The 15,326-nt window shown below is 31.8% G+C and overlaps 1 protein-coding gene and 1 long non-coding RNA gene across 2 annotated transcripts; one reads left to right on the top strand and one right to left on the bottom strand.

The window, feature by feature from the left end:
* Window positions 1-62: 62 nt before the first annotated feature.
* Window positions 63-5,861, bottom strand: muskelin (muskelin 1). The gene is made up of 12 exons (XM_011056146.2): window positions 5,686-5,861; window positions 5,443-5,512; window positions 5,238-5,380; window positions 4,552-4,756; window positions 4,137-4,329; window positions 3,805-4,040; window positions 2,669-2,949; window positions 2,124-2,292; window positions 1,807-2,013; window positions 1,082-1,273; window positions 736-978; window positions 63-501 (listed from the first exon to the last, which is right to left on the bottom strand). The coding sequence occupies exons 1-12, from the start codon at window positions 5,772-5,774 to the stop codon at window positions 271-273; spliced, it is 2,259 nt and encodes a 752-aa protein (XP_011054448.1). The 5' UTR covers window positions 5,775-5,861; the 3' UTR covers window positions 63-270.
* LOC147906946 (uncharacterized) lies at window positions 508-1,069 on the top strand. Its single transcript, XR_015547882.1, has 2 exons — window positions 508-723; window positions 793-1,069. It is a non-coding gene; the product is annotated as an uncharacterized LOC147906946 (long non-coding RNA).
* Window positions 5,862-15,326: the final 9,465 nt, after the last annotated feature.

Here is a 15,326-nt window from a genome sequence, read left to right as displayed (position 1 = left end):
AAATAAATAAAATTGTGAGAGGCAGTTTTGCAAATGTTGAACCCGAAATCTATTGCAACCAATTCTTTTTTTTTCCCATAATTAACACATGTCGAAGGGAGAAAAATAAATCATACCACAAACGTGGCGAGGCTCGTCGTAAGTCTACAAAAATGAGGATTACTTTGCCAGCTGTAACGAGGATATTATTGTTGAACAAAAGAAGAAATTATGTGATGTGAACAGAGAAACATTCCGTCGTCAAGGTCTCACGACCTGTTCGCTGCGTTATTATAACGGCAGGAGATCGATCAGATTCGCCCGCGGCTGCGTTAACGATTCCGGGAAAAATTCCGCAAGTTTGTTGTATAGCTCAGTTCGCAAGTTATGTATATCACGCGCGTTCGCGCACTGTTGCGTCGTCACGCCAGTCGTCAGCTCATTCAGAATCGTGCTCGAATAGGAGGCATCCTCCAGTGAGTTATTTTGTTTCCGGAATAAGATCGATGTCAAGAGTTGAAACTATGAAGGAAAAACGCTAATTAGTGAGACGATACTACGCTTAGTGATTAGTATAATCACAATGATAAACATAAAAATAAATGAAGGCTGCGGTCAAAGTCTCACTACAAATACTTTGAAGCGTTTGGTTAACTAATTAGAAAAAAGAATTTTACAAATTGATCAATCAAAAATTGCTGTAAAGCATTTGTAGCATCGCGTTGAACGTATCCGTAGAAACATGTATGAATATACCTCTTTCGTTTGTTGCGTGTCACTGTGGTCGATAATTTCAAAGATCTTTGTTTGTAGGTACTCGAGGGCTTCTATACTATTGTTCAGAGCAAGCTCCTTAAACTTATGCTTCCTGATGATTAGCTTGCACTTTTTCAAAATCTGTTCACCTGTGGGTCGACGTAGTTCCAACTGCCAAAAGTCGTCGAGTCGCAAATTTGGAAGGCAGGATCTGCCGGGATTGCCGCCGAACAGAAAGTGAACCTAACGCCGAAGAAATTGTGAATTATTGAATCGATCGGCAAACGGACATTTATTTAAAGCAGCAATAAAAGAATACAATTATTAAATACAATTTACAATGTACCTTTCTAGTGTGATCATAAACGAGCTGGTGTGCAAATCGCGGACACGGTTCGTAATCCTGCATCTTGCTCCAGTATTTTTCACCAACGTTCTCGTTACGATATATACAAGACCATTTGCTATTCTGAATATTGTATACCCAAAAAGAATTTTGCACGTTGTCGTCCCTCTTATCTTTGTCTTTGCTCAAACCCTGAAAAATATACACACACACACACATACACACACACACACACACATATATATATATATACATATACATATATACAAATTATATTATTTATATTTAAATGATTTATATAATACAAATATAATGTACAGAGTGGTTTATTTTAATCTCTGCAGGCAAGTATTTCGAAAATGCAATTTTACCAAAAGAACATTCCAAATAAAAAAGTTGTATGATACAAGCAGGGATGTCCCCCTTTATATCATGCAACTCTTATTTACAATGTTTCTTGATAAAATATTTGTATATTTTCGGAATATTTGCCTATTAAAATTAAAATGAATAATTTATATGTTATAAACATAACTTTTATAATTTAAGATATCATTTATACAATATAATATATAAATAACATCAAATTAATTATTTATGAAGTTCAGGTTGTAAGAATTTATATAATCATGAGAACATTTTTTTTTAGTTTTATATAATAGCAAATTTCACATATTAATTAAATTGCGTCTTAAATTAATAATCTCGTTACGTGAGATACAAACCGACAGAACGTAGATTTCGCCGAGTTCGGGATCGATGGTCGCTCTCTGCGTGAATCCAGCCGCGGGAACGTGATTAGAATCCTTCGTCGTACCGAACTCGTTGTAGCTTATGTACTCGACGTGTTGCGTATCAACCTCATACGTGAAAAAATCGCTGAGATATTCCTTTCCTCTCTGACCGGCGAATATGTATAATTTTCTTGATCGCTGGAACAAGATCCTACTTTGTAAAAATCTCGCCATGTATTTGTTAATTTACTTGTTATTTTTTTCGTACACTAAACAAAGTCGAAGAAGGGAAGATATGGGATACCAACCGGGTGAAATAGCATGGAATGACCAGCGCGGGATCTGTAGATAGGCATGTCTCTCGAGCATTGTTTATCAGCGATATCACAGGCGAGTCTGACCCACGTACCGGTTGGCACGTGATAAGAATACAGTCCCGAGAAATGTGGCTCCGGTATTACGCTGTGTTCATCGGCACTACGTGAGTTAGAAAAACGATGTCAGAAAGGTATAGTAAGATCCGGTTCCATCAATGTAAGATTAACTTTAATTTCGGTTCAACTTATCTTTATAGGTATAGTAAGATCCGATTCCATGAATGTAAGATTAACTTTAATTTCGGTTCAACTTATCTTCATCTTTTTTTAATTTTTAGAATTAAAAAAAGAAGAGTTAGTTGAAAGTTAAAACTAACTATATTAACAGAAACAGGTATAATTCTTTTTCTAAAACTTAGAAAAAGATAAACAATAAGTTATATCAAGATTAAAGTCAATCTTATAATACGTCGGATGTACAAAATCTAAGTATATAATCCTTTTAAAGCTATTTCTTCTAATCCTCTGCAACTTACCTATTCTGATGAGTCAGTACTCGTCCTCCAAAAACATAGATAGTTCGCTTCTCTACGTCCATTGACATTTGATGATCAAATACAAGCGGTGGCCCGCCTATCGTCCCGGTGTCCTCTGAGATTTGCGTCCATTTATTCGACTCGATATCGTAAACGTAAAAGTCACTTTTTAAATTCTCGCTGGTACGATACTGCGTGTCCAAGTACCTGCCCAATGTGAAGAGCTGCCGTCTCTGCGGATCTAAGCACATCTTATGGCATGAACGTGCGCTAGGTCCTCCCTAGGAATCATAGATTGTTGTAAATATGACGAAAATAAAAGGACTGTTTTTTTTGTTTGAGAATTAAACTTTTTGTACTTTATTTTGTCTTAAAGATAAATCGTGCAAAAAGTTTAGTTCTGGAGTACAGAAAAATAACAGGTCTGAAATAAAATGTGTATCTAGCCTAATAATTTTGTAGACAAAACATATTTATTTACCAAAATTGTAACACGAAGAAATCTTCAAAATTATGAAATTCATTTTACATAAATCTTCTTAGTTATATTTTTTATACTTTATGATATTTAAAAATTCTGCTTTATTCATAAAGAAACTCAGTAGTGATTGTTTTTTCAAAATATTATTTAATATTCTCAAAGAAACACCTTATAGAATTTATCAAGCATATTGTTTACATATTATTATCGGAACGTGATATGCGTGCAATATAGTGAAAAGACAAGAGATTAATTATATGTTATTCTGTACCATGATTCTGTAATTCTTAAGGAATACATATTTTCTTGATGCTATAAAATTAACGTATTTTGATAATTTTTTTCAGAAAGGAAGTAAAATAATTTTAAAAATTAATCATTTTACACTGTAACTAAATTGGATGGAAAAAATTTCTTTACATAAATAAGATATCAAGAAGCAACGTAGAATCTTTAGTTTTTCAATTTATCTTACTCTTCCCTTAAAAAAAAAAGTGTCGGTATTGTCATTACACAGGTACTATAAATGATTAAAAAAATCGCGCAATGACAACGTAATATCAAACTGTCGTTTTCATTAAAAGTTACAGAATCGGGGTACTGGTATGTTAGACCATGTCGTAATGTCGAATGAAATTTATTGAACACTACCGACCACCGCTTCGGTGTCCTTGCATATGAGAGTCCACTTGCCGGCCTCTATGTCGTATGACCACAGGTCAGAGAGGTCCTGATTACCGTCCCATCCACCGAAGAGATAAAGTACCTCAGCCGTTGGATCAAGCACCATCTGATGACCGCCCCGCATCCCAGGCTTGGGCTCACTGGACGATAACTTTGTCCAAATTGCTCTATAAGTTTGAGCATTGATATAATCGTTTAAGAGTCCCACTAAAAAGCGGATTTAACAATGTATAAGCATCACAGCTGTGAAATGAACACAAATCAAAGGAGAGAAATGACATGATCGGACCATGTAGGACTTACTCGCGAGCGCGTTGCTGATAAAACGTTCCGCCTGCAGATGATCGCCCTTAGTAACCAAAAGTTCGTACAGCGTTGACAGTCGTGGATCTTCCAGGGGGACTCCGGTAACTCTCTGCAAGGTTTCCATAATCTCGGGCTGTTCCATTTGCCGAAAGTGTTTCATGCACAGTCTTATTATCTCTTTTTGTCGGTACTGTAATACAAAAAGAGCATTAATTTCAATTAAAAATCTAAAGCTTTTGTATGATATAAATGTAATTATGAGTCAACGCCAGAAAAGTGGATAACAAAATTGTAATTTTCCAATTTTTTGCGTTTTTTATATGAAATTGATCAGTCCAGAATTCGGAATAATTGATATAATTTATTTGTAAAAATCTTTGCTTTTTAATTATCTGTTCGATGATGTATTTACCGTATTGAACCACTCGAGACAGGGCTTAATGACCTTGGGATCATTGATACCGATTAATCTGATGTGCCATATAGAAAAATTAAAACTGGGACCCCACGACTGCAGCGGAAGAACTTTTATGTATCGTATGGGAAAATAATTCGTTTCATTCCCTAAAACATGTTTGAGATCAAATGTCTCTGGTATAGAATCATTCCTCAGCCCACTGAAACAAATGAAACACTCTGGTTAGACAACAAGCATAACAATTGAAAGAGACAGATAGATAAAAGCGTTTATTTCTATTCTAAGACAAGTCTTCTGAGAATATAAAAGTAAACAAAGATAAAGAAAGTACAATAGAATAAATATATATATAAAAATAAGTTTGGCAAAAGTAATACAGTGTAAATAATATTTGAAAAACAAGAGGATATAAAAATATACAAAATTATAAGATAGAGTCAAAGTAGTTATATAAAATAATAGTAGTAGAAAATGTACAAAATTATGCAAAAATAATATAACAATAATAAATAATATAACAGTAATAATGTATGAAGTAAGGAAATAAAGAAAGAATAAAAAATAATTAAAGGACCTATTCTGTAACTCTAACAATATCGTTAAAGTCATTAAAAATTATAAAATAGACCCCTAAAATGTCAAAAAGAAAGAGAAGAAAGAGAGAGTAATTGTTAGCAAACCTTTCGAGAAGTTCCATCATATTCTCAGGTTCCAAACCACCGAATATCTTAAACTTTTTTATATTACATACATGGGTCTTCTCATATTTGCCGAAAGTGATGCACTTGACGACAGAGGGGCTTTGAAGTTTAAGAATGAGATACTGAAAAGAACAGTCGGCGAGATAAGCGGCATGTGATATGAGTCGACATGTGCGATACGTACCTGCGGATGATTGTCGATGTCGGAGGACCAACGTGATGACTGATCCGACGGTATATCGACGATGATATTTCTGAAAAAGACATTGTGCGTGAATGACGACGAATGAAGTTTCGTTATCACAATTCTGACAGACGCAATGGTTTTCGGAATGTTATTTTTAGGTTAGAAAACGCGGTTACTTCAACAAGGAGGTTCACCAACTGTTTCTCGACGAAACAATTTGCGAGGGTTAGAGGCACTCACTCGGGTATATAACAGGAAGAATAACTGGAACACTTGTAAATCCGATATTCTAACACTTTTTGAAAATCACCACTCTCGCTCGACGCCATGTTACACAAATGACATAACCTTCAACATTTGGGCTGCGCTCTCGGCTCTACTTGGCGCTCGCAACGCCGATCTTTCATTTCGCATTGCCGCCGCATGCGCATGAAGGTGCCTTTTCATGTTGACTCTCGACCATAGTGGGAAGATTACATGAGGTTTCTTCGCGTCGTATACTCCAACTAGAGAGCCTACAATCAGAGTGACGCCATACGGATATCACTTGTGATTGGTCCGCCATGTTTTAGCCATTCCCTCTAGTTTTTTAAACGCATTATTTTTTAAATTTTGAATTCATGCTAAAAAATGCTCAAAAATTGTGACAAATTAAAAAAATGATAATAAATAAATATTGTATATAAAATAATAATGTATATAATATTGTATATAAAATAATAAAACTTTTACATATATTATTTATTATAAAATTTCATTTATTTTGTACTATTGCAATATTGTACATTTTGTAATATTGCATATTACTTTATAAAAAATGTTATTTATTACACATTATTTGTGCTATTAAATGCGCTAGTTTATTATTCATTCTCTGTTCCCACATTTTAGAAGCAAAATGCATCTGTAATAATATAAAAGAAATCAAAAATTCAGAAAATATTATATATGTATATATCATTTTATAAAATATTATATATTAAATATCGTAATTATCATATTATTTGATTTAGACTCACAATGTAATGATATATAATTGAAAAGATTACGACAAAAAGAGAAAGAATTAAATTCATAATCATTGTGATGATTATACATATACTTAGTGCCAAGACACTACCGTGTCTTCAGATATTATAATTAATCTGTGTATATTTTATGTTTTATTTACGTACATTTTTATTTTAATATTTTAAATACATTATTTATAAAGAATAAATTACTTTATAGGCTCTCTAACTCCAACTAGAGAGCCTATAATCAGAGTGGCGCCATACGAAAGATGACGTCATGTTTTAGCGAAATTCTGCGAGAGAGAAAGAGATATACGGTCTCAGTCTATCCAACAGACTGTCAGTTTTAGAATGAGATGCAACAGCATTGAACGACATAGATACGTAAAGATACATTGATAAAAATAAAATTATCGAAATTATTTTAGAAATATGGTTGGATGTACAATATCATTTTGTAACAATTCGTTAAAAAAAGGATATGTTATGAAAGTAATTCTGAAAGACACAGAACGCCGAATGAATTGGTTAAAGAGTGTAAATGGCAAATATAAAAATTAGACACCGTTAAAAAATTTATCTGTATGTGAGGTAAAGTAATTTATTCTTTATAAATAATGTATTTAAAATATTAAAATAAAAATGTAACATAAAATATACACAGATTAATTATAATATCTGAAGACGGTAGTATCTTGGCACTAAGTATACGTATAGTCATCACATTGATTACGAATTTAATTCTTTCTCTTTTTGTCGTAATCTTTTCAATTATATATCATTACATTGTGAGTCTAAATCAAATAATATGATAATTACGATATTTAATATATAATATTTTATAAAATGATATATAATATTTTTCTGAATTTTTGATTTCTTTTATATTATTACAGATGCATTTTGCTTCTAAAATGTGGGAACAGAGAATGAATAATAAACTAGCGCATTTAATAGTACAAATAATGTGTAATAAATAACGTTTTGTATAAAGTAATGTGCAATATTACAAAATGTACAATATTGCAATAGTACAAAATAAATGAAATTTTATAATAAATAATATATGTAAAAGTTTTATTATTTTATATACAATATTATATACATTATTATTTTATATACAATATTTATTTATTATCATTTTTTTAATTTGTCACAATTTTTGAGTATTTTTTAGCATGAATTCAAAATTTAGAAAATAATGCGTTTAAAAAACTGGAGGGAATGGCTAAAACATGGCGGACCAATCACAAATGATACTCGTATGGCGTCACTTTGATTGTAGGCTCTCTAATGTATGCACGGTATGCGATACAGAAACTAACTTAGGTAACTATAGAAACCGCGCAAACCATGCCGCTTACTTCTTTTCTCTTTTATTAAAGTGAATTTTCACAAGCTACTCTAATCGGTTGTTTTAGCGAAAAAAATCATGTCAAAATGGACGCTTGATATTCGTCAATTCTGACAACGTGATCCTTTTTGTCGCTAAAACAAGTACAAATAGATGGTTTGAGAGCAGCTCATGAAAATTTATCTTTAGTCTGGATCCTCATACGTGTGACAGCACTTTAACACAGAGCGCTGATTGGTGAAAAGCCGATTGTGGGGATAAAATTTACCCCCATCGTCCGTTTTTCATCAATCAGTGTTTGATGTCAGAGCGCTGTTGTTCATATAAAGATCCGGGCTTACATGGAGCGCGATAAGCAGACCAGTAATAAATTTACTAAGTATTTTTTAATAGAATTAAATGCAAGGTAATTCTTCAGAGTAGTTACCTCATCTCCGATTACGATAAAATTAGGCTCATTCGCGTTTTTGCGTAAAATGAAAGAATCTGACAAAAAATGTCTGGGACCGCTCTACGAAGCGAGATATTGAGTGTTAAAGTTGATTAAAGCCATATGAAGTGTATTTCAAAATGCTTCAGATTGGTTATCGCAACAAATTTGTGATCAGCTTGCTACTAATGTAGAACCGACTTTAAGTGTTACTACGTAACATGATCATTAATCTGTCATGTAGGGTGCGTTCTGATATTCACTGCCAGTGTTGAAACTATATAGTATACATTACATATGCTATAGATCAGTGCTCGGAATTAGTTGCCCATTTCGCAGATTTTTGAGGCGACCCCCACTACTACTCGAGACTCGGCGGCCGAGCCCACGTGACGCTGCCCCAGGAGCGTCGCGATACAAAAAGTATGCTGGGAGTATATCTTCCGGCAAATATCATTAAAATATTTTCTTTCCTACATGATTTTTATTTTAATATTTAAATTTTTTATCATTAACATATTATATGTATATTCTACAATAATATAATAAGCAATAATATAGCAATAATAAGCAATTATTATAATACTGTAATTATGTCACTGCTATAGATTTTCAGTACTTAATATCGGCAATTAATATCGGAACCTGTAGTAGGGTGTATAGAGCTTATTGGTTCGGGGCGGCTATGCCTAAAGCGGGAGCACAGACTCTTGCATAATGCATAACACATAAAGCATAAGAAATTCAATCAATTAGAGTTCTTTATTTCATGGAAAGGAAGAAAACGGAGAACTTTAATTAGTTTATTTTTTTATGCATTATAACAAAAGAAAAATTGCGTAAACGTAAATATATATAATATATTGGGTCATTTAAAAAGTATCCGCGGTACTTTGTCACTAGATATATGACCATCAACACACATCTAGTGACAAAAAACCGCGGATACTTTTTAGATGACCCAATATAATACATATAATTATACAAACAGCAAGACAAAGGGCTATGAGCCTAAAACAATTATCATAAAATAAAAATAAACGAATTTTTTGAACAGTTAATAAATAAAACATGTCATCAAGTTAAAATATAAACTTTAATTTGATCGGTAACAAGTAAAACAAAACAAACGTTACGATCCCTGTTGGATCATTTTTCAATGTGAACAAAAATAACAATGGAAATATTACATAGATAAAATATAAAAATTAAAATTCGCTCTCAATCGCAGTATCAAATATAAATCTCGCTCCAATATAAAATGAAAGTTATAAGGAAGTTGTAATCGACAACAAGGTATTCCTCTGGCTTGTGTATATAGATTAAGGATGAACATGTTTCTGCTAGAAAATACAAAATGTAATGTAAAATTGCCACAGGAATAAGAAATCAAAAATAATAAAAAAAGTACAGAACGAGTCGCAAATAATAAAAATAAAAATAAAACGGCAAAAAATAATCTAATATTGTGAGAAATGTACAATTAGAGTCATTAATACGGATAGAGAATATGTGATGTACCGTCATACATTATATACAATATATTTAATTTAGTCACAAATAAATTAAGAATAAATACCTTTTATTGTGTGTTAAAGTGATATGTTATTTCTTATAGGCAATGCGATGAGATTGAATCATCTCTCTAAGATGCTCAGAGACAATGTGAAATACAAAATATAAAGACAAGAAGGTTGAGTAAATATAATTATAGTTTATGTTTAGCTCAGAAGATTGAGGTTGTACATCTAATTATAATTTATGTTTAGCTCATATATGTATAAAATACAAAAATTAAAAAATGTATCGATGATTTAAAACGCGTATAAAAAATAATTTTATTAAGAAACAGTATTCTTTTATCTGTACTCTAATGGAAATGTATGGAAATACACACACACACACACACATACACACACACACACACACACAAGATAATTGCAAAAATCTTAACTTTTTTATAAGTTCTTTAAATAGATGTATTATGTAAAGTTTCATTAATGTAATAAAAGAAAAGTTGTTGGGATAAGAACAAGGATAGGGAATCTGGTTGGCCGAAATGCTCTGTGAATCGAAAGCAGAGCAAGAAAGCAGAGTAGTAATAAGAAAGTAAATATATTTTTAATGTGTATCATAAGGTATTCATTATTAACGAAGACCTATAACTACAGAAACTCTTTTACAGAAAAGTTAATTATAAAATAACTTTTAATAAGATAAAGGAAACATAATATTTTAAAACGATGTCATGATTATAGATAGCTCTTAGCCTGAGCCGATCATCAGGCTTCGTGTTTACAAGGTGAAGTACCGCCTGAGCTGTTGATCAGGCGTCGTAAATAATAGGCACTGCTTGAGACCATTCATTTCGGACACGATAAGGAACGATATGGCAGAGCGTGGTCGTGTGGCTATCTAGGGCGGACCATCAGATAAGCCTGATTATCTGCCAAGCCAATTCATCGGACACTCATTGGTGGAGCAACCGACCGCCTAAGATATCCGTCAGGCAACAACGAAAGGAAGGAGACGGCTATTACGTCGTTGAGATTGATGTTATGAGAATATTTGGAGACTCTTTCCTCTCTCACTCGTATTATAAGCAGTTTGACTTCAAGTTATCAGGATGACGGGAGTAGGCAACAGCTGTTGATATTCCACTAACGTGATTAAACTTGTCATATAATTCATCCTTGCCTTTCTAAGGAAAACTATTTATGTAGAGTGTCTATCGTACTCCATGTCGATTAAAAAAAAAAAGCCAAAAAGCGAAGAAGATAAAAGCTAGCTAAAGGTAAAAGAGAAGCGCTGCTGTAATCAAAACGCGATTTATTTGCTTTCACTAATCTTCGTCGATAATCGAGCTTGATCGAACATTCCGCTCGCTTTCAGGGACGAAGTTCCCGAATATTTCTTGCTCTTGGTCAACAAGTAAAACATAGAGTTTGGTGATGGATCGCTTAAACGTGGCAGAGGCGGTTCGCACTGTTACAACTCTCGATAATTCATCGACGCTAGGATGCAATTGCAGGATTTAAGTTAGTGGTCACTTAGCTGGGGGATATCATTGACAATGAGGACCAGCGAATCTTCCTTGACGTGCGTAGATGGGTGATACCACTTGGATATCGTCTGATAACGCTGAAGACATTCAGCCCGCCATCATCTCCAAAAGTACTCGTACTTTTGGCGGATGATTTGCCATCTAGTGAAACTAGAGCTTGGTCGATGAGATTCGGCTTGGGAATCACAGTGGGAAATTCTTCTAAAATAAAGTGTCCCGGAGTTAGGACAGTGTAGTCCTTCGACATGGTACAAAGAGATCTGGAGTTGCGAACGGTTTCAATTTGAGTCGTGAGAGTGGTTAATTCCTCATATGTCAATATTGTGTTGCTGATAACTCGACGAAAGTAGAATTTTGTTGATTTAACTGCGGTTTCCCACTCTAAAATGAGACGCTGTCGGTGGGATGAAGCGTCAATTCGTCCTATGACTGGCGAGCGTTTCAGCCAATTTCTTTACCTCTTTTGAGTCGAAGCATCACCTTAATTCGTGGTCAGCACCGACAAAATTGGTGTCACAATCACTATATAGCGTTACAGATTCCACGTCGGAAACCGTTTATAAGCTGAAATAAAGGCTTTAGTTGTGTAATCCGTAACAATTTCTATATGCACAGCGGAAATGAAAAGCAGACGAAAATAATTAGGTATTCTTTATAGGTTTTAGTCGTCCGCCATCGCCAGGTCTTGATAACAAAAAAACCAGCATAATCAATTCTTGCATTTAAAAAGGGACGGAAAGAAGATACTTTCGACTCTGGGAGCTGACCCATCAATTGCTGAGCATGAGTCTGACGATACCGGGCGCATTTTACAACGTTCATAATTTACACGTCTCTATAATTCAATCGCATATATACACACGCTAGATACTTTAACTCTCATTAAGAATGCTTCTTATTTTTCTTATTTTTCTAAATATTCATATTTTTTTATTCTAATTTTCCTTTTAATATGTTATTTTTCTGAATATTACATTTTTTAAGCATTACATTTTTATTTTTCTTATTTTTCTAAATATTATATTCATATCTTACTACTATGTTATTATATATTCATATCTTACTACTATGTTATTATATCGAGATTTAGCAGCGCTAAATGTTTTTACATGAAAAATTTTTCTACTTAAATTAAATTTTATCATTTTATATGTTAACTCTTTAATTTTTTGTGATAACATTTAAATTAAGCAAAGTAACGTAATTTTATGATAATGCTTTGTATATTATTTTGAAGGAGAATAACCATTATTTTAGTTAAATGATCACTAGTTGTGCTCAATCTAATGAGCACATTAGTGGAAGAGAAAATTTAATTGGAAGAGAAAATGTCTTTGAATGAATTGAGATATAATAATTTCATTTAAGAGGAATTTAAACCATTTGGATTGGAATAGGAAGATCCTTTAATAAGATATACATATACTTATGTTTCATTGTATAAAAATTAAAGATAGTACCATTTGAATTAAATAAATAATAAAGATAATATCATTTTTATTTTGATAGTAGAATTTAACTTGGCGCCACAGTTGTTGATATTAAATTTTTTATACAAATGTGTTACATATCATTAGATTAATATTTATTAAATAAAAGGAACAAAGGGCTACGAAGCCTAAAAGGCTCGTAAGGCCTTTATTCTTTTTATTTATTTTAATTTATTGAGCCTTATTACTTTTATAATTTAATATTTATTATTTATTTAATTTGGCATGGTATAAAAAAATGGGATTTAACTTGGCGCTAATTTTTGATATCAAATCCTTTATGGGAATGATACATATCATTAAAATTAATATTATTTATTTAATTTGGTATCCGAATTACATGGAATTTAACTTGGCGCTAATTGTGGATATCAAATCTTTTTTCAAATAATACACAAAATTTTGAGCAATTTAACTTGGCGCCAATTTTGTTGATATCAAATCTTTTATACGAATGATATCATTAGAGTTAAATAAATAACAAGAGATAGTATCATTCGTATTTTACTTTTTAATTTGATAGAATTTAAGGACTCTGAAAACATCCATTTTCTTTAGATTTTTCTGAAATTTATAGAATAAGCTTGTTTAGTGTCCTGAACATATATGTTTTAAAACTCAACACCCCGAGCGGGATTAAACACCGAAATATTCCATTTCAAAATTGAAGCATTAAAAAAAAAATATTAGGTGTTGGAATTAATTCGTAGCGTTTTACAAGTGATGGGAAGTACTTTCATTAATGTATTTTTTAATGCTCATGTGAAATAAATAACATTCTTTCATTAAAAAACGCTACGAATTAATTCCAACACCTAATATATATATATATACATATATATATATATATATGCATATATATGCATATATATATATATATACATATATATACACATATATAATATGTATACATATATATAGGATCCTTATCTAAAGCTTATTTGAATGTGGTTTTTTTATTCACTGCAAAAAAGTTTTTTTTAATAATTTTTTGAAACAATGAGATATAAAACTTGATATGACAAGGAATAATATGAAATTTGTCTGAATATGGCTTCCGGTATTCGTTTTTAACAAATCATTAAGTAAAATAACACAATAAGTAAAGTCGTTATTTTTTCGACCGGCGGCAGTAACGAAGACAGGAGACATTTTATATTGTATAAAAACAACTTGTATATGGTAAACACATTAACACTTATGGAATATCTTATGCTATATAAAAGAGTGAAATAAATTTTCATAAAAATTTTCATAATGGTGAACACTAATATGTTTATTAGTTATTAGGTTATTAGGTTAAGCACAATTGCAGTCGAAGAATGTCCTTAATTTGATTGTAGCAACTGGGTTTTAATTTTTCATTTGATACATTAATTTTTTTCGAAGAGTAATAATTTTACAAAAAATTAAAGTTGCTCTTACTTGGATTGGAATAAGAAGATCTTCAATAAGAATATCCTTAAAAAACAATTAAAACTATTATTATTAGATAACTGAGTTAGATACGTAATATTATGTACGAAAGACCGGTTTCATCAACTCGATTAAGCCGAATCGGTGATTAACTATCAACCATAAGTGGTCAATTATACTAAACAGCAAACACGATGAAACCGGTCCAATTCTTTACGGAAAGTACCACTATTCTCGGGTTTGGATCTTTTCGAACAGTTGGTACCCGAAACACTTTTTATATATTGTATATATAAAAAATTATAATTTTACATACATATAAAAAATTATAATGATGCATGTATTTTATTATTATTAAACATAAGTATCTCTTCATAATCACTATTCTACAAAAAAATTGTTTATTATTAATAAAAAATGATTTTTAGTAATATGATAAAACAGTGCTGGAATTTACTTGCACATTTCGGCCAATTTCAGCTTAGTTCTTTCCCCTTTCATCATCAATCCAGCATCCTAATTAGCATTTAGACTGCACACGGGTTGGAGAAGTAAAAGAGCAATCAAAGTGAAAATTGGCCTTAATGTGCAAGTAAATCCCAGCACATATGTTAGAACATATTTTCTCACATGCGAATTTAAATATTATATTAAAGATGTGATAAAAATGGTAACTGTGACTAATATCCTGTCAAAATTATCACTATAAGCGGTTTAGATTTAGAATTCACACTCTCCTATAAAAAGACAGTTGGTGTTTGACGAATAGTTTAACTTTTCTTTTAAATGAGTATACGTATTTTAGCGGGATTAATGATTAAAATTTTTTAAAAACAGAAAAATATGGAAAATCGTTAAATTTTAAACCTAAAATAAATTTTTAAATATAAAAATAATTCTTTAAAATATCACTATTCTCGAATGCGGATCATCTCGAACAATTGGTATTCGTGAAACTTTTGCACCCAACATATAAAAAAATTACAATGGCGCACTTATTTTATTATTATTAAATATAGGTATCCTTTCGTAACCACTGTACCACAAGAAAATAATTCTATCCATTCATTTTTCAAAAGAGATGATTTGTAGCAATATGTTACAATTATATTTT

Source organism: Acromyrmex echinatior, chromosome 17 (genome assembly GCF_024713525.1).
Source record: "Acromyrmex echinatior isolate Ae372 chromosome 17, ASM2471352v2, whole genome shotgun sequence".
In the NCBI taxonomy this organism is placed as follows: domain Eukaryota; kingdom Metazoa; phylum Arthropoda; class Insecta; order Hymenoptera; family Formicidae; genus Acromyrmex; species Acromyrmex echinatior.
Note: the sequence above shows the minus strand (reverse complement) of the source record. Positions and strands in the feature narration are given on the sequence as shown.